We start from the raw sequence: 25,105 nt of genomic DNA on the forward strand, positions 1-25,105 counted from the left end.
GACCCAATGTGCGTGTTGTCGTGTGTTCTGTGTTCTAATAAAGTTTCTCCTTCAACAGTTACTTCGGGTCGAGGCCTGGTGATCAGTCCACTTGTCCTCATGTGATCAGTCCACTTGTCCTCGTGTGCCCTTGTCCCAGGAAAGAGCTTCAAATAGACCTGACACGGGGGGGGTGAAAAACGTCCCCCTGTCATAACTCCATCATCAAACTGTGGAGCTTCACAATCTGGGTCAAATGTTAAGAAGCGTCACGAAGCAGCTGGACGGAAACTTCTCACAGCGTCACGTTCACGTCACTGAGAGTTCATGCACGTGACTTCATTGATTGATTGATTTTGTAACATGTGTTGTGATTTTGTAACATGTTACAAAATCACAACACGTTGTGTAAATTCAAGTTGTATAAGGTTTCCCGCAAGACAAGACACAATTAGCACGGGTAAGCAGTTCCGGTCTGTGAAGGTTGCCTTCAAAATAAGAGCAGAGTTGACGCTTCAAAATAAAAAGCGAAATCAGGTAAAACAGATTTTTTAATGCGGGACATTTGCTTGTAGCATATTTAATATTTTTATATTGCTACTTTTACTTAAATAATATATTTAAAACCTCATAACACCAATGACACTGACTTTTTTAATTATTATTACATACTGGTTAATAATAAGAAGAAGAATAACAACAATACTAATAACTGCTACATCAACAACAACAATAATAATAATAACGGTTAGTATAATAACAGGTTTCAGAGGTTTTATTTTGTCAGCGGTGTCCGGGACGTCTCGTGTAATTAAAAAAAGTCAGTGCATTTCACACGTGGCTTGTTTTTATTTTGAAGGTCCGGACCGGAAAGCCCGTGTTTCCGGCTCCTCTCGGCTCCTTGCAGCTTCCCTCAGATTCGCAGACAAGATGGCGGCGCTACGAGTCGCGGTGCTATCGGGGTGCGGGAGAGCCCTGCTCGGTTCGCCGAGGACCATCAAGACGTCCAAGGTGAGACGGGGGGACGGGGGTCTTGTTTCCCCGCACAGGGCAGAGTGCGGTTATTGGGAGAGTAGCGCGGCTGTGGGGCGACCTAGCATCGAGCTAGCGTTAGCCCGGTCGCTGTCAGCGGGGTGAGACAAGGTCACTCGTGTTCCCGCGGACATCCCGGGGGTCGGTGGTGATTCTGGAGACGTTTCCTGTGAGAGATTATTGTTCTCACGCTGAGCGGAAGGATCCGGAGATTTAAATCCGTACATCACAGCCCCGCGGTCGTTTAACACCTGGTAGCAGCGGCTGTGATTCACCAGCTAGCTGCTGAGCTAACTGCTTCCTCAGTGTCAACCAGCCGGCAAACGGTCCTGCCCGGTAAAGTCAACCTCCCACGCTGGCTGACGGTTCGCGGTTACACGCGCACACGCCTGCGGGTGCGGGTCGTGGTGTTTATACGTGTTTTTTATCTTTTAAAAACAATGGTTAGTGGAAGTGATGGGACACGTAGCCGAGCTAATCCGCTTGCTAGGGTGTTAGCATTTCAAGGACTGAGAGGACTTCCGGTGAAGAGGAGCCTCCTCAGTCGTGTGTCCTTCATCTGTGAAGTGAGTTTACATCCTGACCTGTTTGTGTTTGTGGAGGCGGGAGATGCTTCTAAGATCCTTTCACTAATCTACAAGTAGCTACAACACCATTTAAAACTATAAGTGAAGGTGCTGCATTTAAAATACAACTTGAGTCAATGTACACAAGTTTTTCCAAAGCAATCAACTTTAGAGACTATAGTGTATAAAGTTAAAGTAATCATTTTGCAGAAGGCTCCCATAGTGATCAACAATAGAGCTCCCTTTGAATCCTATGCTCAGCAGAAGAAGAATGGGGATCAAAGTCTTACATTTGAGGACATTTGGGGCTCTCATTACGAGACAGCAAGTGGCATCATAATAAAAGTAAAGTAGATTAAATTGTGGCATAAAGTTAATCACAGTAAAATCAAACCTCAATTCCAACCGGTTCATGTCTAATAGGTCACATTACTGGAAACAGTTTTCTGTCCCTACTACTGGTTTTCCGTCAGTTGGATTCCCGAGAGGGAGACGGGAGACCCACTCTCTGGGTTGCTGTTTTTCCGGATTCACCTTAGAGCCTATTGCATAATTCAGGACTGAGCTCTCTGGCCAATCACAGCCAAGTTAATCATCACTTTGACCAATATATCGTGTCCCAGTCGGTAATTTAACATCCAAACAACGTTTCCTATCCAGATAACACATCGTTACTCGTCATGCATTTTCTTTACCGTGGAAATCGAGGCCACGTCTTTGCAGATGTAAAGTTGTAACAGGTCTGAGCTCCTCGGTTTGTTTTGTTTGGTCAGAGTCTTCCTGTTCAGATTTACCCCCGTTTATCTTATTTAGACTGTTTATCTAAACTTAAATAATTATTCATTCCAAAAACTCCCTGTCAAAACCTGAACCTCCTGAGAAAGTAGCTGATGGTTTACCTCTCAAATGTATGACTGCAGCTGACCAGCCTTTTAATTGTTGATTAATCGTCTTATTATTATTCGAAATAGATTTTTTTTTGTCTGTCGGGTTAGAAAATCCGTTTCTCAGAGTCAGATATAACCTTCAGATGCAAGCAAGCGAATGGAAGCTCTTGTTTTAGTGACACGTCCCTTGTGATTGTTGGTGTGCAGTCGCTGATCTGTTGCCTTTTATATGTTATATGTTCACAAGTTGATAAAGCTTCTAATCATAGAATTCACAAACTGAATAGATAAATAGATTGGCACCACACCTAAGTTTAGCATGATCACAGGCTAGAGATAGCAGAACGTGTGTGTGTGTGTTTGAGCACCCGTGCAGGGATGCTGTCGTGCTGCTGCTGGTTACAGAAGCACTAGTGAAGGGCGGTTTCATAAGGAGTGCGGGCCACGAGCACACGCTATGTTCAAGGGCATCGTAGTTACCTGATTCTTTTAATGGTATTTAGACACTGAAGCTGTGTCCTTACTCTTATTTTGTCATGTGAACGTGGAAAACTCAAGAGATGTCAGCACTGATCAATGACCGGATCATTATTCTTTTAGTTGTGTCCACCTTCAATAGCTGAATGGATTAGTAAATGTCAAGAAAATGACTCTCTGGCATCTTTCTGCTTTTCTTTGACTTGTGTTATGTTCACCAGAATCTGTTTGGTCTCAGACTGTTGGGACAAATCAAGCAGGATGAAGATGTCACAAATTAATCAGCAGAAAATAATCAATGATGTAAATAATTATTAGTCGTTTGCCAAAACTCTGAAAGTCCACATTCTTTAGGTTTGGGCTTTGAAATCTAAGAAGTCTGTGGAAAACCTCCCACGTAAGGTTTTAGGTTATTTGGGTTTTACTTGAATAGACAATTAACAAGCATCTCATTTCATCCTGTGCAGGCCAACATGTCCTTCGCCAGCCTGCCCCGGAACAAGAAGCTCGCCCTTACAACGCTGGGTGTGGTCACGGCTGGCGGGGCAGGGCTCGCTCTGATGCTGCACCAGGCCGTCAAAGCCTCGGACCTGGAGCTCCATCCTCCTCAATATCCCTGGAGCCACACTGGACCTCTGTCCTCTCTGGACCACGCTAGGTGGGATGGACGGACACACACCTCTTAGTTCTCAGTATAGCCAAACAAAGTCACTAACTGGGGTTTACCTGAGCTCATGTGATATCACTGTTGTATTCTAACCTCAACTGCTTCTCCATATTATTTCTGTCCCTTTCTACCACCACAGTATTCGCCGTGGTTACCAGGTGTATAAGCAGGTGTGTTCAGCCTGCCACAGTATGGAGTACCTGGCCTTCAGAAACCTGGTGGGAGTGTCGCACACAGAGGAGGAGGTCAAGGTCATCGCTGAGGAGGTGAGTCTTATTGTTCGTACCTTAGCATACGAATTACAGCATCCAGGCTGGAGCCGCTTCAAATTGATCATTAAACAGTTTTTAAATTACATAGTATACATATTTTAATGTTTTTAGACGTAGAGACAAAGTTCTGGCAGTAGGTGGCGACACCTGGCCATGTAATGTAATATCTGCTCTTACATTTCTAGCTTGTTGGTTTTAAGGATGTCCTGTGTGTTGTGTTCAGGTTGAAGTAGTGGACGGTCCTGATGAGAGTGGAGAGATGTTCACCCGACAAGGAAAGCCGTCGGACTACTTCCCTAAGCCCTACTCCAACCCCGAGGCAGCTCGGGCTGCCAACAACGGAGCGCTGCCTCCAGACCTCAGCTACATCATCAGTGCAAGGTAACCGAAGCCCTACTCCTCATGCAACTAGCTTAGAATTACATTTTCTAAAGGTTTGAATGGTACACAGGCCTGCGTGAATTGTAATTAAAATTAGGCCGAGCACGGTCAAGAGTAATATCAAGATTACTTAATAGTTTGTTGAATTTATTACAGTCTGAACTCCTCTGGTTTAGGAACCTTTAATCCTGAATGCAGTCAGAGTCCCAGTCTAGTGTTTAATATGCTTTTGTTTTCTCTACATGAAAAACCAAGTGACCGCTTCATTTCTTATCACCACCGCTTGCTGCTCAGCAAAGTTTACTCATTGTTGCTTTAACTCAGACAGTTATTGATATGAGATGAAATCTGCACATCCTTGATGTTCATTTGTTGCGTCTCCCCTCCACTCAGACACGGAGGAGAGGACTACGTGTTCAGCCTGCTGACAGGATACTGTGAGCCTCCAGCTGGAGTGGCTGTGAGGGAGGGACTCTACTACAACCCCTACTTCCCCGGCCAGTCCATCGGCATGGCCCCCCCCATCTACAACGAGATCCTGGAATTTGAGGATGGTACGATGACCTGTTCAAATTGAAAATATACAGGCTAGAAGCACATCAGACCATCTAGGTAGTTTGCCTTGTGATCAAGCTGAGGGTGAAAATGGATGATGCTCGCAAGTAAAGCCGCCTCAAGCAGAAAATCATAACACTAAAGCATCTGGGAAGCTGCGTGAGGAAGTGTTAGGATGACTGCTTGTCGACTTTGTATAAACACAGTGATAGAAGATTTAACCATATCAATCACTCACTATGTCGAAGAGAGTTTTGAAATAAGTTATCGTTATAGTAGTAAGAACGATGGTGTTGATGGTTGTCTGGTGTCTGTTGCCATAGGAACCCCTGCCACCATGAGCCAGGTTGCTAAGGATGTATGCACCTTCCTGAGGTGGGCCGCCGAGCCGGAGCACGACCAACGCAAACGCATGGGACTGAAGGTACAGCACAAGATATTTGATCTAAATGATTTCCCATTTTATTCAAGGTTATGTGTTGACCAAGGACTTTTTGTTGGACTAGTCTGAGAACACAGACACGATGGAACAAAAACAACCTGAAAATATTTCTGTTGTTCTTTCAGTTGCTGTTGGGCTCAGCCATCGTCATCCCTCTGCTCTACTACATGAAGAGACACAGGTGGTCTGTGCTGAAGAGCAGAAAGATCGCCTACAGGCTTCCTAAGTAAACCAACACCCCCCCGGTCTGGGCCTAAAACTTACCAGAAGAGAAGGCTGCGTTCAACGACCCCACAACATTCACCTCACAATGATCTAACGGACACAGAACAACTGACACACGCATGCCTTTTTAAGAGCGGAACGAGAAATAAGGTTATAAATATATAGTAAGAGTATTCTCACAGTAAAATGCCTTTTTTAGTTGTCGGCATGGGAGAACCAGTTGTCAGATTTTTCTTTATCTAGTGGTGCAAGTTTGTGTCAGAGAGTTGTGGCGTTCTTGAACGCACCCAGTTTGTGTTTGTTTGATCTGCATTGAGTCACCGCTGGTAGCAGTTTCCGTCTCAATATCACTTTGTCACTATCGAGTGATGCTTCAACGATTGCCCGTCTGTGTATCTTTGTAAGATACTCGGTAACCACGCGAACGAGTTAAATGGTTAAAGTTTCAAACATCCTGGTTGTATGTATTTCCATGCTCTGTCCTCTACACAAAGGAACTCGATGGATAAAACGCAACCTCTGATCCTCTGTTTTAATGTACAAAATAAATTATGTTAAATGAAACCTTCCTGTGTGATGCTTTGTTTTGATTTCAGGAGACGTTGCCAATGCTGCTTGTTTCATTCTGATCATTTCTGTGCAACCGGTAGAATCTATATTTAATCATTTATCTTGTGAATATTTAATAAATTGTTGAACTGAACAAACTTTGCTATGAGGTGAGAATTTGTTGACACCCAGACCCCAGCACCCTGACAACTTCCAGTAGGTGCCAGTAGTATTACTGCTATTTAACACACTGGAAATTGAATACACCTATCAGACAGCATTTAATGTTTCTCTATCCAGGATGTGAATTAGGATGTAATGTTATTTTTATGCCTCCGCGACAGCCAGTGGCCGGAGGCATTAAGTTTTCAGGTTGTCTGTCCGTCCCATTCCCGTGAAAGTGATATCTCAAGAATTCAGAACAAATATTCACTTTGATTTAAGAATGAACTGATTTGATTTTTGTTGCCAAGGTCAAGGGGGCTGGGTTTTTCTTGAAGGTGATATCTTCAGAGCAGCTTAATGGAATGTCTTCAAATTTTATGCCAACTCAGTCATAATTGTCCTCAGAATAGTCCACCAATGTAAATTAATTTCATATTGAAAGAATAAAAGCAGAATGTCAGAGTAGAGCTCATACGACGGCCAAGGCCCTTAAAGTCAATCTGCACCAAATCGCACACAGACGTAGATATAAGTCCTGCAAATCTTCATGAATCATCAGGATCCATTTAATTGTTACCTGGGAACTCAAGGAAAAGACTAGAAAAAAACACATCTTTCCACCAAGTTTCTAGGAAGATTTGTTCAGTTATACGTTGTTTCTTTTCCATTCTGAGATTTGTGCAGTTTTCAATATTGTCACAGTTTTCATGTATCTTGATGAAATGATTCAGACACATTTAGGGGACTGGTATCTGCGAGTGTAATGTGGTGCAGCTTGGCTGAATATAAGGAGACTGTTGGGCCTTGATGGAGAAATGAGCTGCGCTGAGGGAAATTCTACTTTATTGCTGCAATATTGAGGAACTTAAAGCCAATAATTTCACTATTAAACAAGTAAAGTGAGATGTAAAAATACTGGAATCTTGAATCTTGACGAATATCGATCGTCTCATCTTATTCCCAGGAAAAAGAAGGTAAAAATACTTCCCTCAAGCTGTTCTCGAGTTCAGGCGGCCTTCCTCTTAGCCTGCAGTCGTCACATCCTTCACGTCCGTCCCGCCTTTCATTGAGGGATAAATAAACAAGTGTGCTGCTGGTTTGAAGCCGCTACGGGCCTTCATTACCGGAGCTAATCTGGTTCTGAAAAGCGTTTCCTCCCTGCTGCTCCAACCTGCATTCAGACGCTATTACAAGCCTCATCTGCATCACAACACACACAGATTAGCCTAATAGCATTAGTGGATCTCACTGGATCATCGTTATTATTGCCGTCATTATCATTATTATTAGTTTAAACTCAGCCGCGGCCGTGTGACAGAGGGATGGACGTGTTTTTAGTGTGAAAACTGAAAACTCATTTTCTACTTTGGTAATTCAGAAGAAAAGGAGGAAATTCAGCTTTTGTTTTTTGTGTCATGGTGGCAGTTTTAAAAGAAAAGACTCCTGGCCCCTAATCTCACACATATCACCTGAGGGGAAACTCAGACGTAGACACACACTTTGTGCATCACACGCACACTAAACTTTTTAATTCTCTTATAAAAACTTTGCAAATTCTCTCCCCTCCTGCAGATTTGCGGCATTCGATCGTGAAACAAAAAATTTAAATCCAGGCGGCCTTTAAGTAACTCACATACTCAGCAGAGATTAGCCGCTGTATGGAACCTCAGGGAATCTCATTCACATGGAAAACCACTCCTTAATTCTAATTGGTGGCCAGTGTAAATCCTCCTCTCCTTTTTAAAGCAGTTTGTCTTCCTGCTGCTTCTCTTGTTCCTCAGACCAAACCAGCAGCTCACCTCTCAGGTCAGTTTGTCCCACGGACCCGAAGTGAAGCAGCTACAGAATCAAGGAGATTTCAATTTGAAGAAAATCAATGTATGGAATTTATAGTTTCCAGGAATCAGAATAACTTTGTTTAGTTTGTAGTCTGGAATCACACTGTCTGCTGTTAGTGCCGTTTATTGATCAGTCGTCATGGCGTCGGCTCTGGTTCCCAGATTAGTATTTTCCATCGATCGGATTCTGGGTTCGGATCTGGAAAGACCGGGAAACTGTCGGAAACTCCACAGACCGTGGGCAGGTGAGGGGCTAAAGTTTTTCATTTGGATCCTATTCTCTCTTCATCACTTTAGCTAAGTTGTAAAGTTAAAGAAAGTGTGTATTATTTGTCCTTTTGGAGTAAAAGCTGCTTTTTAAAAGACAGTTTATTTCCTGATCTTCTATTTTGGCTTGTTTGTGCACTGTCATGACAGGATAAGCACTCACTGCACATTTCTTTAATTTAGCTTTCTGTTCTAATAGTACTGCAAATTTCATTACTTGCAACCCAAGAAGACTTAGAGGCAAATCCACGTGTTTCTAATGGGGATCCTTAACTAAACTAAACTGAACTAAACTGCTCTTATAGATTCAGATTTCAGTATTCTTGACAGACAGTTTCCTTTTTCCCCCTAAATTAGCTGCTTTAGGTTTTCTGAAATTGCTGATATTTAAATGTTTTGGAAATTGAACACTGGAAAACAGTGGTCAGTCAAATCAGCAATATCTTAATGATAATCGACTTATATGTATGAGAAATGTGTCTGTTAAAGAATTCTGGATTTTGTTTTCTCTAGTTGTTTTAACCCACCGGAAAATATGTATGTTTTTGGTAAATTAGATTTTGCTGTAAAATACAATGATTCAATTTGGATAAAAAGATCATCAATCTTTTCAGCCAAACTTTGTAAAAGTTCTGTAAGTGTTATTATTTATTATATTTTAATTGTAAAAAGTGGTCTGTTATTTAATATTTCCTCAATCCATCCAGACGTCGGAGCAGAGAAGGAGAACAGAGGAAACAGCCTCGGCTCCAAACATCAACACTGTTACACACAACAACAACAACAACAACAACAACACATGAACGCTCACAGGTCGACATCCAACTGGTACGTTGGACGCAGACCACGCACTGCCTTCACCAACAGCCAGGTAATCACCTGATCATCTGATCAATCAATCAATCAATCAGCTGATAACTTAATCATTCACCCTGATACATCTGTGTGTGTGTGTGTGTGTGTGTGTGTGTGTGTGTGTGTGTGTGTGTGTGTGTGTGTGTGTGTGTGTGTGTGTGTGTGTGTGTGTGTCTGCAGGTGAACGTCCTGGAGACAGTGTTTCAGGTGAACTGTTACCCAGGCATCCAGCTGAGGGAGCAGCTGGCAGGGAGACTCAACCTGGAAGAGGACCGAATACAGGTTCAATCAATCAATCAATCAATCAATCAATCAATCAATCAATCAATCAATCCATCAATCAATCAATCAATCAATCAATCAATCAATCAATCAATCAATCCATCAATCCATCAATTTTATTTGTATTTCCCATTTTCACATATCACAATTTTCATCATAGGCTGAACAATCTGTACAAAGAGCATCATCCTCTTTTCTTAACCATCGATGAGAAAAAAAAAACAAAACCTTTTAACAGGGTAAAATAACCGTAAGACTTTTATTTTGAAATTTAAAAAACTGTTTCCACTACTGTTGCTGCTTAAAACTACACCTCACATAGTCATGACAAAATCTGTTCATACCCAAATTGAATTGAATAACTATAAAAAATTAAATTAAAAAAGATCCTCAATGAAATCATTTATTTAATTTATGACAAGAAGCTATTTTCTGACGTACAATTCGTCCTCTCTCTCCCTCAGATCTGGTTTCAGAACCGACGAGCCAAAATGAGGCGTTCACTCAGAGAAACCCGTCTGCGGCTGGTCCAGACGGCCGTGGCCGACCTCGGGGTCAGACACCAGGTCGAAGGTCAACTGAAGGTCAAACGTGACGTAGGAGAGGGCGACCTGGAGCTCGCCCAGCGGCTCGCCTCTCATCTCTAACTTCAGGAGGGCGACTGAGGCTGATGAACTTTTATCATTCAGACTGTTTCTGGTCATGTGCACGACTGTTTACTTGTGAACGTCCACTTCATACATCATCAGTTCTTCTTCTGTGTTTGCTTTTAAAACCTCAGATAACTATGATTATTTCCACGTCCCAGTTGGGTGATTATGTGACCTGAACAGCATCTTCCTGATTGTCTGTGATTCAGAGGAATTATTTAAATCTGTTGCCGTGAAAACTTGATCGTGTGGACACTAAACTTTGTTTGGTCTGGATCTCTCTGTGATATTATATATGTGTCTTATTATGTGAATAGGTTTCTGTTTTCTAAACTGTACAAAGTCTAATTAAAATAATACAAATATTTGAGTTTGTGTCAGCTACATTTGTTAATCATATTTTAACTTATTTATTCGTGTTCTAATAACAGTTTTATTTATTTAATCTCTGACGTTAATTCGAGTTCGATTAAATTAAATACTGAAGTGAGACGAAGAGGCGAGGTGACGCGGCGGCCTCTGATTGGCTGGAGGGCCGTGCCCGCGTGTGTGCGCGTGTGTTCCGGAAGTGAAAGGACCGATGGTGTCCGGAGCGGTGCGGGAATCTGTCGGTAGCATTCGTGTCCAGCGGCGCGTCTCTGCTCCACAAAATGGACACGTTGAATAAACTCAAGCAGTTCGACGCGTACCCCAAAACCCTGGAGGATTTCCGGGTGAAGACGTGGGGAGGCGCGACCGGTGAGCGGCTTCGAATTCAGCCCATTCACACACACACAGGGGTGGGGGGTGTTAGCTTCCGAGGCTAACAACAAGGCTAACTGGTTCATTTCACCGGGTTACTGGTGTTTAAATACTTTAAAAACACGCAGTCAGCGGGTTAACTTGAGCTGTGTGAGTCTACCTGGAACTGGGCAGGAGCAGGACTCACTGGTGCCTCAGCTGCAGCGCGTCATTCACACCAGGGCACTGGGGCTAATTCAAATAAAGAAATATCACAGACACATATTCACATATAAACTTTACTTATTATTCTGTGTTAAAAGGGGAAATAACAGCGATTCCACGTGTTTCAGCTCGTTTGCTTGAACACAACGTCACAGCTGAGGGTTTTATTTTAAGAGGTTTTTGACATTTAATTGTTATTTCATTTGATTTATTAGTTTATTGCTCGTGAATCAACAGCAGAATGACTGTGAACGAGCCAGAGCTGGAACAACAGGCTGATCTCCATCTGTTGTCCCTGGACAGTTTTTTTAAAATGGCAACCTACAATTTTTAAAATAGAATGACTTGTTATAGTCAACACATACAAGCAATATGTACAAATTAATGTTCAGACAAATTGAAGTCAGTGCAGCGGTCGGACGCTGGATGTTTATTCAGTTGTTGTCATAGAAATGTTGCCTATTTATAACCTAACACTATCTACGTAAGATAAGTAAAGCACCGTTTGATTTAGTCACTAAAGTTAGAGTATCTAATTCGCGCCAACAAATATGACGGAGCTGGAAACAAAAAGCAAATTAATTCTCTCATATTTAAAAAAAGGAATTAAATTGTGTTTGGGGTTAAAGAAAAAACAAGATTATCCGATGTATGTTTTCTTTTAAACTCTGAGTTTGAACTTGGATTTACAAACACCGTCTCTCTGTGTCTCTGCAGTGACCATCATCAGCGGCATCATCATGTTGATCCTGTTTGTCTCCGAGCTGCAGTACTACCTCACCAAAGAGGTAAGTTCACCCTCATTATCTGCAAAGCTTCACGAGAAGGACGTTTCCCCCGTGTGGCTTTAAAACTCAAACAACACTAGAGCCTGACTGATATGAAAGGTTTTGGGCCATTGCTGATATTAGGGATTTTTTTCTTAACTCCAGTATCGGCTGATATATGAAAGACTAAGATGTCGTTATCGAACCCTCATGGTAAAGAAATGTAGATCAATTTCTGGATATGCCCATTTGATCTGTGCCGAAATGTAATGGTTTCTTTCCTGGCCCATGCCCCATCCCTCCAAGTTTATCCATTTAGTAGTTTTTGCTTAATCCTCCCGGACAACAAGCAAACAGGCCGGTGTGAAAATAAGCTTCTTAGCGGATGGGCTGACTTCAGGTAACATCTTAAAGCCCTCAGAGAAGTTTCCTGTCAGGCCCGTGTGATGAGTCACAGTGAGAAGCACCTCTGTGTACAGAAGGTTCAGAGTCAGGACGTACGACTGTGAAGTCAGACACTGTGTTTTTCATAGTTATTAATCCTGACATTAAATCTGAAAGATTCCGGTTTGGCTTTTGTGCAAAAACCACATTAGTCCAGGAAAATGTTTTGCTCACAGTAAATGTCTTCGATGAAACGCTCCATGCATCAGTGTCATTCCTTGTCTCCTGCAGATTCACCCTGAGCTGTACGTCGACACGTCACGAGGAGACAAACTCAAAATCAACATTGACGTCGTCTTCCCACACATGCCCTGCGCCTGTGAGTCCCGCTGCTGGGCATCTGCCACGTTAATGATATCACATGTTAATTATATAAAACCCTCTGTCTACTTTCATTTGTTATTTTTCTTCCTCCCTTAGATCTCAGTATAGATGCGATGGACGTAGCTGGCGAGCAGCAATTGGACGTTGAACACAATCTGTTCAAACAGCGGCTGGATAACGATCTCAAGGCTGTCACCACCGAGGCAGATAGACATGGTAAAATCTGACTTCATCTGGCAGTGTGCGACTATTTACTCTTCCTCAGGGCTTGTGAGGTCAACAGTGACATTACAACACCCGCTTACAGCTGCAATCTACAAGGTATCGGGTTTAACTCTGCATTTCTTTCGTCAGGGTCTTGGCATCAGGGAAACGTTAGACTGCTCAAATTAAAAATAGGTTTATAATCACAATAATCATAAGGATGATGAGAATGTTGTGTGTTGCTGTGTAGAACTAGGTAAGGCTGACGATGGGGAAGTGTTTGACCCCAGCACACTGGACCCTAACAGATGTGAGAGCTGTTACGGAGCCGAGACCGAAGACCTCAAGTAAGACACCAACACACAGACACACTCTGTCTTTTGTGTTTGCTCTATGACCCTGTATTTACCTGCCGTGTTTCTGCCCCGTGTGTGTGTGTGTGTGTGTGTGTGTGTGTGTGTGTGTGTGTGTGTGTGTGTGTGTGTGTGTGTGTGTGTGTGTGTGTGTGTGTGTGTGTGTGTGTGTGTGTGTGTGTGTGTGTGTGTGTGTGTGTGTGTGTGTGCGCAGATGCTGTAACACCTGTGATGACGTGCGGGAGGCCTACAGGCGGCGAGGCTGGGCTTTTAAAAATGCTGACACCATCGAGCAGTGTAAGAGGGAGGGCTTCACTCAGAAGATGCAGGAGCAGAAGAACGAAGGCTGCCAGGTTTATGGCTTCCTGGAGGTCAACAAGGTAGAACTGTCATCAGCTGTGATTTATTATTTATATATGAATGTGAGAGATGCCAGTTTTTCACCAGAGAACAACCTGGTTCTTGTCAGGAGGACAATCTGCACAGTTATGAAAGTTCTCTTAGTGCTTCAATTTTCAATCTTCAGAGTTTCTGCTCTTTTCCACATATTCTTTCCCTCAGCACCTGTGACATTTATAAGTAATCCTGTTGTTTGCCTGATGCAGTGATATGTGTATATGTACTACAGTATAATGTCACTGCAGTGTGTAGTATCCACTGTGAGGAAGAAGGGATTTGAGGCTGTGATAGGAGAATATAATTGTAGATTTCAGGAGCCTGGAGACAGACAGAGAAAGTAACTGAGGTCTGAACACAAGTGTCTTTCCATTAGAGGCAGCAACCTTTTAATGATACCAGGCTTTTAATTGTACAATATTATTTCTTATTACGACTCTCTTCTTGTAATTAATTTTCTCTTTCCCCCTCTGTGGCCTGACAGAGCATTTGCCTCAGGTTGGATTAATATCTCTCTTCACTCTCTCTCTCCTCTTTGTGCTGTAGGTGGCAGGAAATTTCCACTTTGCTCCAGGAAAGAGTTTCCAGCAGTCGCACGTCCACGGTGAGACCTGCAGCTGATTCACTCCGTTCATACACAACAACTAACCATTCAAAGATTTCTGAACACCCGCTGCTTTCTACAGCTATGAGTCAGATCTGTAGGTGGAAACATTCTTTAGCTTGAGGCCCGGATCAGATCCTAGGTTCCGAAGCTATGCTGTTACTTCTTAACACACAGATATAAATCCATCTTAAGTTTGAGACCTTGTCTGATAAGTTTAAAGTGAGTTAGTGAACTCCAGGATGCTGTTTTTAAAAAAGGGTGTTCAGAAGCTTTTGACGTGTGTGTTCACCAGTATCTGTCTATTCATCGTCTACACAGAACCACACATGAACTAACCAACCATTCATTGATCATAACTCAGGGATGCACAGGACCAGTTCTAATTGTGCTGTTGATCTTAGCAACAGTGAATGTTTAAATTAACATTTTAACACGAAAAATTGTTTTTTTTATTTGGCGATCATTGCTTTACGATGCAGTGTGGCCATTCAAACTGTGCAGCCCTGCAGTCAGCTGGCATCTGTAGCTGTTTGTCTCACAGTGATGGTCAGACACCAGCGTTACCAGCTCTTCCACGTTGTTGGACACATCGTCGCACCCTCGTCTACGTGTCAGCCATCTTATCGTTAACCAGCCAGGAAGTCAAAGACAAACTAATGAAAGGCTGTGTCCGAAATCACTCATTCACTAACCCCTACTTTACTATGAGGGTAAACAAATGCACTACTCTATCGGGTGGTGGAAAATCCCTCAATTCATTTGAAACGTTTGATTTACACTTAGAATTAATACCTCTAGGTAAAAACATGTTGAATGAGAATCTTTAAATGTAGCTCTACAAAATGGAAAACTCACCATGTAGTGGACAACATGGTTATAAGGAGTGAGTGATTCGGACTCAGCCAAAGACTTGGTGATGTCTGAGTTGAGTCCAGCTCAAGAGTGAAAGGTTGAGGGAACAATACCGTGTCACATGTTTCACTGAAAACAGGAAGTTGGGAAATCCTTGATCTTTGTTCTGACAGGTTATCTTTAGTTTTAATCCAAAGGACATTATCACCTGATCATTTACTCTTTCTCTGCATTTTTATTCCATCCCCCCTTTTGTTTCTTCCTTTCACATCTGTTGTTGATTCTTACTCTGTCATCATTGTGTGATTTAGTTTTGTCTTGACTGAACTGTTTGTCTACTTCCCGTTTCACTCACCTGTTCACTAAATACACTAGAGGACAGGAAACATAATCAGTTCTGTAGATTTTGTGTAAACCTGATGACAAACAAACGAACAGGGATGAAAACGTGAGCTGCCTGGTGGAGCTAATGAATCTGAACTCGCCGCTGCTTCATTAAAAAGCTCAAATCATAACAAATTACTAGTTTGATGCTAAAATAGAAAAAACAAGGGCCAGTGAATTCGATTGCTGATTGGAATTTGTTTTTTATACAATGAAAATGCACTTTCCATCTTCCTGTGATTTCTGTGTGATCAATGAATCTGATTGGATGAATTTATTTTGTTTGATGTGACGTCTGAAAACTCAGCAGCAGAAACAAGAGACAAGAATCACATTGGCTGAGGATTTGGTCCTAAACCGTGTTTAGCCTGGACTGAATGTCAAGTGTTAAACCCCCAACCCCTTTGTGTTCAGGGCTGCATGATTACTCTGAAGAAACAGAATCAAAAACATAATCCCCCTTCGATAATATCTTCTGACGTGATGTTAAATCACTGCTTTATGAATCAAACTGTACCGAGTTAAGCTTTTAATACTTTGAAACCAAATCCTCAACATGAAAATATGACTTTTACGTCTGAGGTAAGTTTTCTAAGTGTAGTGTCGTCCTGCATCACTCCCCCATGTCTTCATAGAGTTAGCATTGAGCATGAGTAACATGTCGTCAGAGCAGTGCAGCCCTTCACCCACATGAACATCATGTGGTTTGTTGTCTACCTGCGTCATCATAGTGACTCTTCTCTCTTCTTTCTGCAGTGCACGCTGTGGAAAGTAAGTCCATCTTTCTTTGCAGATTTTCATATTGGTTTTTATTGAATAGACTCATTGTGGTGTAGTGCTGCAACTATAATATTCTCACTATGCTGTAGACTGTACTGTAGCAGGTGTGCAGCTGACGTATAACATCTAAACATCTTAATGTGGAAGTTATTTTTTGCTGAAGGACTTGATTTAAAAAATGTTTAATTTGAAACTAACGATTTTACACTTGTGTTGCGTAGAACTACTCACTGCTGACAAAGTCTTTGGATAAGTTGTTATCTATGAGTTAAAGGTTCAGTCTTTGTTGTCGCGTTGTGTAAATGCCGACCTCCGCTCTCACTTTAAGTGGCTGTCATGTGACAAGTGGCAAGTCACATGAGACATCAAGCTGGACACAACCACTGTGTTTGAACACTTAACATATTTGGGTCAAGTTTGTACAGTTTATATCTGCAGCCAATCAGGTTTTAGATAAAGTGGGAAGAAGGAGAACAAACTGGAAACAGCTAATTCCCAATCATTCCCACTAACATAGTTTACATGTTCATAAAGCTGCTCTGAGATGAAATACCAGCATACTGACGTCATTGTGTTTCTAGTGAACTGGTCCCACTGTAATAAAACCTACTACTTTACATTTATAATCTCACCTGTAGCTTCTACACTGAGCAGATATTGATTTACAGAATCATGTTGTTTGATCTCTTATCTTTATTTTACTGTAACTGTTCCCTGAACAGACAGCGACTCTCTAACCTGAACATTTAAATGGGACCAAAGCTTAATTTAAAATTCAACATAGTAGAATAATCAGTCTTTCAGAATAGTTACTAACTCTGGTGCGGTATCTGTGTGTGACTGTTGCCTTCAGCTTTGTTTACCTCCTCTGCAAACTAATCAATGTCACGAGGACAGTTCTGAACCATCTGAACCTGAAGTAACATTCACAATCTTTGTTTCTTTACTAATGTTTATCCAAAGTGTTTTTAACAACTTGAATAACGAGATGTGTTGTGTTTTGGTTGCAGTACACGACCTGCAGAGTTTCGGCTTAGACAACGTAAGTGATGCACGTGATAATGTTTCTTGGTATTTAAACATATCTATGTTGTCATTTTAAGATGAATCTGTCTGCTACATGTTCCTAGTGGAAGTTTGTGTAGTTTTAGTAAAATTATGACCCAAAACTTGCATTGACTGTTATGGTAGAATCACATATCTTGATATTATATAAATATTTCTCATTACTTTTCCCTTTGTAACTGTTCAATTACATATAATCATCTTTTGTTTTTAAGCCTCTTCAGTCAGTTGAGTCTTCAGTTGATGATCCTGTGATCAGGATCTTTCAGAAAAACAAAAAAACTGAGAAAGAGCTTTTAACAATGTTCGATTAATGTTAGATATGTTTACAAAGAGTTGCTGAGGTCTGTCAGCTAATCCCTGTCTCCGTCATCCTGCAGATAAACATGACCCATCTGATCAAACACCTGTCGTTTGGTAAAGACTACCCCGGCATCGTCAACCCTCTGGACGAGACCGACGTCACAGCACCACAAGGTCAGGAATTCAAACCTTTTACTCTTTTCAAGGTGATTTTGGTTTGAACAACACAAAACGCTGTAGTTCAACAGTAACGTTTAGTGTTTGGACAACATTGTTAAAGATAATCTTGCACTAACTCAAACCTGCAGTAATTCTTTTATGGACAGTGCACATTAATAAACATCGGTTTAAATGCAGTGAGGCTAATTTTATCTATAGTCCCTGGACAGATGTTAAGTCCTCCTAAAATAGAAGTAAAAAAAATTAAAGTTTTTAATCTTGCGTAATAATGAAAGGAGGATATTGATGCTGATAGGAATTGGATTTTCAGGCGCTGACTTGAAACCAGACAAACATTATGACTGAGTTTCCACATCCTGCACTTTTGAGGAAATGTTCCCACTGATGTCAGAACTGTCTTTCAGGAAAGATTTTATAGCCTTTAATTATGTAGCTGTTGATTCGAGGGGACTTGAATATTTATTATATATCCACAACAGGTAATATCAATAGATAAAGCACATTTATATCAGACTCTAAACTACAGATATGCACTAACTCGCACTAAGATGCTGTATTGGATGTAGAACACACACCTTGATTAATGGACTCTGCACTTCTACAGACCAGAATGCAGTTTTATGAGTTAGTGTTTGGTTTGAGACTGAAGCTCACTCTGACCCCTTCTCTTTTACAATTTCCTCCAATATGTACAACCATTGTTTTCCATAGTTTGTCGAGTCATCCCAGTGAATGTAACGTTACGTCAACTCAGCTGAGAAGTTTGGTTTTGTCTGGATTTTTCTATCAACCTAAAAATCTGTGTTTTGTGTCGGTCACTCTGAGTTGGCAGCGTCAGAAATTACAACACAAACACTCAGAAAACCCATTTGACAAATCTTAACTTTTATTGACAAAACTAGACTGCAGGTTGAGAGTGTGACATCACCGGACAGACAGAGAGAGGTGGATGTAGGTTTTTGGAAAAGTCCCATAGCTGTGTAGTCATGAGGAGGTCGCTCCTCCTCCTCCTCCTCCTCAGCAGCGGATGCCCATTCCGATGGACATAAACGTGCCGAACGTCCCGCCGCTCTGCATCATGGTCTTTCCTACTCCGCCCATCAGCTCTCTGCCCCGCATGCCGATCCTGGACACAGAAGAGACGGTTTCAGATTTTATTTCATCGATATCAGAGCAGGCAGATATGACGTTTATCCTCGTTTCATTACCTAAAACTTCCTGGTGAAACAGGCTCATGTTTTATTCCTTTAACAATCTGTGGCGCATCTCCCTGAGCCAATGACACCGATGGATTACAAATGTTACACCCAAGGGTGTAATGCAAACTTTCCTTTAGTTTCACACCTTAATGACAGTGTACGATTCCACATCAACGTCTTTGAACAATCGTAACACGATTTTAAAGATTAGATCCATGGAAGTGATGCTTTAGAGTCAAAAGCCCAAGAAGTCGTCGATACACAGACTGATGAGTTTCACATAAAAAAATATTAAGTCCAGGGAAACTTACGGTGCTGGTGGGTAAAGGGAAAGTTAAACTCTGCAAATACTAATGACAACTTCAACGACAAGTCCATCTTTTCAGTTCGACCACAGATGGAGTTGTTGTTTGTATAAAAGCAGAATATGTTCGGTTTTACCTGAGACAGGAGAAAGTGCCAAACATGGCGCCGGCAGCCATTCCCACTGCGAACCCCATCATGAAGCCCATCTTCACCCGGTCAAAACAGCTGGGCTGGGCCTGGCCATGGCCGTACGGACCTACAGCCACTGGCATCTGAGTCGGGATACGAAGTTAAAGTTTAGTTGATTGTCAACATGTTGGGTCAAAGTAATATTCTGACATTAATACTCTAAGTGTGGAGAGATAATGGGAACCCAGCAGGTTGTTTATCTCTGAGTCAGTTCGATGATGCACTCAGGACGGAAGAATACAAATACTGTCCTGAGTTTCAACTATACAATATAATGTAGTAATATTTACTCATAGTACTGAATAAATAAACACATTTAAAAAGGTAGAAAAATACAGCATCTTTAAAATGCCAATTACGTTTAGAATGAATAATATCCACGTTGTTGTACTTCTGTGGGCTGCTTCTACAGCCATTTCCTTAATGCAATGCATTGTGGGAGAATTGTTGCATCAACTTCGTAATCACGCATTTGTTCCGACTTTTTTAATTAGTCACTTTGCATCGTTAACACACGACAAAGTCTGAATTATTATCGAATGTTGATTAGTAACCGTTTATTACAAGTAGTATAAATGTGTTAATAATTGAGTCTTTAACATATTTGGTCTCTCTGGATCTCACGTGAGGTTTTAAAGCGTTTTTTATTACTATGGATAAATTGAATATAGATAATTTACTTTTTCATCAGACAAAACTAAACATCTGAGGAGGTCACCTTGGTTTGTAGGAAGCTGCATTTGAACTTTCCCCAGTTTATTTACAGTTTCATGTTCAAAACGATCGATCAACAATAATCAATAAAAGAAACAATAATAATCCGATAATAAAAAAACAGCGATTCTTTACAAACTGAATTTATCTTGGTGGTATGAACCTTTTATTTTATAGATTGTACATGAATCAGTTTATTTCTAATCAGCTGACCTCTCTGTTAACTCGTCGTTACTCTGCTCATCTGTTTTTAAACTTCACTGGAGACACGTGGTGTTAAAGCTGCTGCTTCATCTTTTTGATTTGTTTTTATTAGACGTGTAATCAGTGTGACTATGTAAGCTAGGCTAGGCTAACGTTAGCTAGCTTACTCGTGCTAACCTTCAGTTTCCAGTCGGTTTTATTTAGACAAAAACAAAAAACAATTGAGTTTTTGTTTCTGCTGAATTCAAACATTAAAACTTTAATCGCGTTAAATGAGTCGAATCAAATCTAAAAAAGCCCAACAGGCTCGTTTTTGTTGTGTTAGCTTAGCATGCTAACTCCAGGCTAACGTCACCTGTGGCCTTGACAGATCAACACGACGCTCGGGTTTGTGTCTTTTTCTATTTTCGGGGACATTTGTCCGGATCCTTGTCCAGAACCGGGTCTCACCTTGACTCGTGTGTTGGAACGGGGTCTGGACTCGGGTTCCTCGCTGGTTGTTCGATCGTGTCTCTGAGCGCAGCTGCGGTTTAAAGCCTCTTGCAGCAGACCTCCATCACCGGATACAGGAAGAGGACACGGGACCGACGAGGCGGATAAAGAGGGGGGACACGAGCTGCAGGAGACAGTCCACAGCGCCCCCCGGTGGATGTTTAAATAGTGTAGTTTATTAAACAGTGGATTTGTTAAACTCTTATTATTATTTTACGTCACCTGTCGGAGTCCCCTCTATTTCACTATGTTAGTTCCAGTTCCGTTTCTCCTGGGTTTTAATTTCTGAAAAGGTCTGAATTCAACCATCGAATAAGTCTTAAATACGTTAAAATATCAAGTTCTCCTTCTCAAAAACACTTAGTTAGGTCTTAATCACGTTAACGTTCATAAACCACTACTTCTGTCTCGCTTTATGAATCATAAACTCTGTTTAACTTAAACATTTACTCAAGGGAGGTGAGTTAAACTGAGGCTCAGGTTAATATCTCATCGAACACAAACGTCCATCACTTTCTGTCCTTTCTTCTCTCAGTTTATAAAGATGATTTCTTTTCCTCCCACAGCGTCGATGATGTACCAGTACTTTGTGAAAATCGTTCCTACGATCTACGTGAAAACGGACGGAGAAGTGAGTCCAATGTTTTCTCCATTTCACTCTCGTTAATCTCTTTGCTTTAACATATTTATGTTCTTAAGATAAAACGAAAGTCAATTCACAATCGTACGTTACTGTTCCCACTGTTGTGTGTTTCTGAGAGTTCTGTCGTCGCCTTGTTTTCTTCCAGGTGGTGAAAACAAACCAGTTCTCCGTCACCAGACATGAAAAAGTGGCCAACGGGTTGATAGGAGACCAGGGGCTGCCGGGCGTCTTTGTTTTGTATGAGCTGTCGCCCATGATGGTTAAATTCACAGAGAAACACAGGTAGGGACGTCAGTGACGGAGGAAATCATCAAAATTATGTTGATTTTTACAATGTTAAACATTCTTTCATGTGTAGTTGTGTTAAAAATGAACCTTTCCTTTTATTTAATGGTTTAACCATTACAAATATTTCACTTACTGACTATATTTACAGTTTTGGAAAAGTTCTAAAACCTGCAGATTATAAAGAATAAGATAAATAAAGTAATTTAAAGGAACTATTATGTTTATTAAATACTTTTCAAGTTGTATATCTGTTTAAGTAAATCACTTTTCTCTCTCTCTCTCTGTTCAGATCCTTCACACACTTCCTAACAGGAGTTTGTGCCATCATCGGGGGGGTTTTCACAGGTCGGTCTCTCTCTCTGTGTAGATTTAATTTATCACTGAGTCAAATGTATAAATCTAAGTATTAAAATGCAGAAGTGTGACACTGTGTCCTGCCTCCTGTCCTGCAGTGGCCGGTCTGATCGACTCGCTCATCTACCACTCGGCTCGGGTCATCCAGAAGAAAATAGAGCTGGGCAAAGCGTCTTAACAGCGCCCCCCCCGCTGGCCTCCACGGTGCAACACAGACCAAGACACGGATACAGAGACAGAAGGAAGAAGAGGAGGAAGAGGAGGAGGAGGAGGTGAAGAGGGAGACGTTTGGAAACAGGAGAGAGTGGTTGGGTTTCCCTCCATCTCCCTCTTCTGTCAGACTGAGAGAGAGAGCGAGAGACATTGAGGTCGGCCAAGTTTCCTCCGTCTCTTTTCTCTCTGGAAAAAGCGCTGGGGAGGGTTTGAGGGCCTCTGTGAATTTTCTCCTCTCCGCCATTTAAGTGGATGCCAACAGGACAGAGTGAGAATCAGACGTGGACACGAGACTTTGTGAAGAGAGACGAGGACGCCACATGAATTCAGACCCCGTCTCCAGAAGCCTCCTTGTGGAAAAGGGGGGGAAGGGTCCGTCCCTCCATCCTGTCAACGTCCTGTCAGCGGTCAACTGTCGGATCAATACACTGAATGTTGGAGAGCAGGTCTGTGGCTGAGAACTTTTAAAGGAGAACGTCACCCAAAACCTTTTAGTTTCCTTATCAGCTAAACTGTTGGGACAGATTACGTGATCACAAAATGATTGTTTTTTTGTCATACATTGTGTTGTAATAATTCTTATTATATATTGTGTATTTTTTTTCTTATTGTCAACAAATTCTACCGACAGACTGAAACCAGCATTGGCTCAAATCGTCACATCTGCACAAATCAAAAGATGTTTTTACCATAGACTGTTTATAAAGACTGGTTTTTACCCAGTCGGAGTTCATGTGTCGGAGCGAGAGAAAGAGGTGCAGAGAGAAGATGAATGAATCAATGAGCTGTGTGCAAATTTACTATGAAATAAGAATTTTTAAACGTTGAAGCTGAAGTTACGATGTGTTGGTCGGTGTCGATATTGTCAACACGGAGACGGATCAGATCTCAGACCTGATCCACTGAGGACGGAGGATAAAACCAGGTCTGTGTTTCTAAACTGTGACGGTGCCATAGAGCTCCATTATTGTTAAAAACATATCAAGGAGCCCCAGTGTTAAAACGAGGGACATGTTCCTTTTATTATCATGAAGACACAACATTCTGCTGCTAGAGGAACTCACTAGAGCGACAGAGGTGTTTTAATCTGTTGCAGCAAATCGTCCACGACTGTATCCTCTCTCGTTTTAGTGACACTTCAGGAAATCACTGAGTTTTGAAAATTCATCTTTGGGTTTTTGGTCTTTTCAGTGGATTTGTTGACAATAATAAAAATAAAGAAGCCAGACTCATAAGTTTTTTCACACTCGCTCTTTATATCCGTTCTTTAGACGAGTCACTTGTTTCGGTAAATGTTTAAAACACTGTTACCAGGTCATCACATTCCAGTCCCTCGTAAAAAAAAAAAAGAGCCGTGTTTAAAGCTGAGGAGCATCTGAAAAGTTGATAAGTTCAAAGTTTGTCAAACAAGCAGATCCTGAATCTGTTGTTAAACTGAATCTGTGAAGTGAAGTTTCTTTAGTTCTGTTCCTCGTGAATGTGATTAAAAATAATAATCATGTGCTCGAGGCCTCAAGGTGAGAAAAAAAACACTTTGGGTGAAACTGATTTTTGATTTAAAGCCACTATGTGTAGGATTTGTATGTAATTAAACAATCTGATGACATCAATTTGTAAAAAATATATATATAAATATCAATCTGATTGGAGGTTGTGTTGTTTTCCACTTGTTCATCTCTGTGTCCTCTGGTCAGATCTGGGTTCATTCGTTTATCTTATAATCAAAATTATTTCCATTTTATCTTCTCCAATGTTTCACTGTGAATGTTTGTATTCCCACCTGCAGAGAGACAGCAGCGGAATTGTTGAAATGACAAAAAAATTGTAATTATTTAAAGATTTTGAGCCATTTAAAAAAAATGTATTTTACCATGTTGTCTTTTTCAATCTTCCTCTAGGTGTCACCAGAGTCCTGGATTGTTCAAATCCCACATAGTGGCTTTTAAAGAGACAATAATTATTTAACAACCTAAAACTCCTCCATCAGTTTTGTTCATTTATTACGTCGCGGTGGAATCAAACCCAGCTGCAGCCAAAATTTTCAAAAATGGGGTTGAATGTCTTTTGTCCATCAACGTTATTACTTGAAAATATGAAGAAGAAGCTTCAGCCAGAGACAAATCTCTGGCTTCCTGAGACTCTTCTTCCTAAATGCTCAGTGGAAACTGGAAACTTTCCTCTTCACGTTCTGTTGTCGAGAAAGTCACCTCACAACCTGATCCCTCTCACGACTTTTCCTAAACATGATCTGACACAAACTCTTCATATGATTTAACCTGTTTTTAAGTCCACGACATTTTTACTATCGGGGGACGAGGCCTTTATTCTGTTTGTTTTTTCATTCTATGGGATAAAGGAACAATCTGATCTGTGACACAAACACTTTTCTGTGTTCGTTGTCTCCTCGTTGTTTATCTGACCCGTTGTGTCGGGGGAATGTTTGAACGTCGTGACACCATCATCCTTTCAAACGTGTCGCCTCTGATCCACATCTCCAGTAAATGACAGGGAAGCAGCAGGAAGCTTCAGACCACAGGACGCAGACGTCGGCTCGAGCCCGACTCTGAACACGTGAGATCCAGATGCTTTCTGCCAGTTTGATCTTCACCTCGTGTTTATTTTGGACGGGTGTTAGATCGACAGCTGGGGGGGTTTGGTGCTTTCACGTGTTGTGGCTCGTTAAAGCAGCACTATGTTGCTACTACTGACCAACAGCGCCCTCTGCAGGCACACGTGGGTGGTTAACTCTGTCGGGCTTCATGTACGATTAAATGGTTTTCAAGTGTAGACAAAACTCAAACTGGAACACA

The 25,105-nt window shown here is 41.5% G+C and overlaps 4 protein-coding genes across 6 annotated transcripts; 3 read left to right on the plus strand and 1 right to left on the minus strand.

Moving 5' to 3' along the window:
- The first annotated feature begins 834 nt into the window (after positions 1–834).
- Positions 835–6,047, plus strand: LOC118105256 (cytochrome c1, heme protein, mitochondrial). Its single transcript, XM_035152794.2, has 7 exons — positions 835–990; positions 3,409–3,599; positions 3,748–3,874; positions 4,104–4,261; positions 4,655–4,815; positions 5,140–5,240; positions 5,384–6,047. Exons 1-7 carry the CDS (start codon positions 910–912, stop codon positions 5,486–5,488), a joined length of 924 nt encoding a protein of 307 aa, XP_035008685.1. The 5' UTR covers positions 835–909; the 3' UTR covers positions 5,489–6,047.
- Positions 6,048–8,174: 2,127 nt separating this feature from the next.
- Positions 8,175–10,086, plus strand: hesx1 (HESX homeobox 1). The gene is made up of 4 exons (XM_047339301.1): positions 8,175–8,280; positions 9,010–9,173; positions 9,338–9,439; positions 9,904–10,086. The coding sequence occupies exons 1-4, from the start codon at positions 8,175–8,177 to the stop codon at positions 10,084–10,086; spliced, it is 555 nt and encodes a 184-aa protein (XP_047195257.1).
- Positions 10,087–10,649: 563 nt separating this feature from the next.
- On the plus strand, positions 10,650–24,164 carry ergic3 (ERGIC and golgi 3). Of its 2 annotated transcripts, XM_035151972.2 has the most exons (14): positions 10,650–10,827; positions 11,752–11,822; positions 12,477–12,564; positions 12,666–12,785; positions 13,024–13,120; positions 13,341–13,506; positions 14,069–14,126; positions 16,122–16,136; positions 17,156–17,187; positions 17,591–17,687; positions 21,364–21,428; positions 21,586–21,722; positions 22,018–22,073; positions 22,181–24,164. In XM_035151972.2, the coding sequence occupies exons 1-14, from the start codon at positions 10,740–10,742 to the stop codon at positions 22,258–22,260; spliced, it is 1,170 nt and encodes a 389-aa protein (XP_035007863.1). In that variant the 5' UTR covers positions 10,650–10,739; the 3' UTR covers positions 22,261–24,164. The 2 variants fall into 2 exon arrangements, with proteins under 2 accessions (XP_035007863.1, XP_035007864.1); XM_035151973.2 differs by lacking the exon at positions 16,122–16,136.
- romo1 (reactive oxygen species modulator 1) lies at positions 18,558–20,911 on the minus strand. Of its 2 annotated transcripts, none has more exons than XM_035151975.2 (3): positions 20,756–20,911; positions 19,334–19,470; positions 18,558–18,819 (listed from the first exon to the last, which is right to left on the minus strand). In XM_035151975.2, exons 2-3 carry the CDS (start codon positions 19,468–19,470, stop codon positions 18,711–18,713), a joined length of 246 nt encoding a protein of 81 aa, XP_035007866.1. In that variant the 5' UTR covers positions 20,756–20,911; the 3' UTR covers positions 18,558–18,710. The 2 variants fall into 2 exon arrangements, with proteins under 2 accessions (XP_035007866.1, XP_035007867.1); XM_035151976.2 differs by having other exon boundaries at positions 20,661–20,882.
- Positions 24,165–25,105: the final 941 nt, after the last annotated feature.

This window comes from Hippoglossus stenolepis, chromosome 3 (assembly GCF_022539355.2).
Source record: "Hippoglossus stenolepis isolate QCI-W04-F060 chromosome 3, HSTE1.2, whole genome shotgun sequence".
NCBI lineage: Eukaryota > Metazoa > Chordata > Actinopteri > Pleuronectiformes > Pleuronectidae > Hippoglossus > Hippoglossus stenolepis.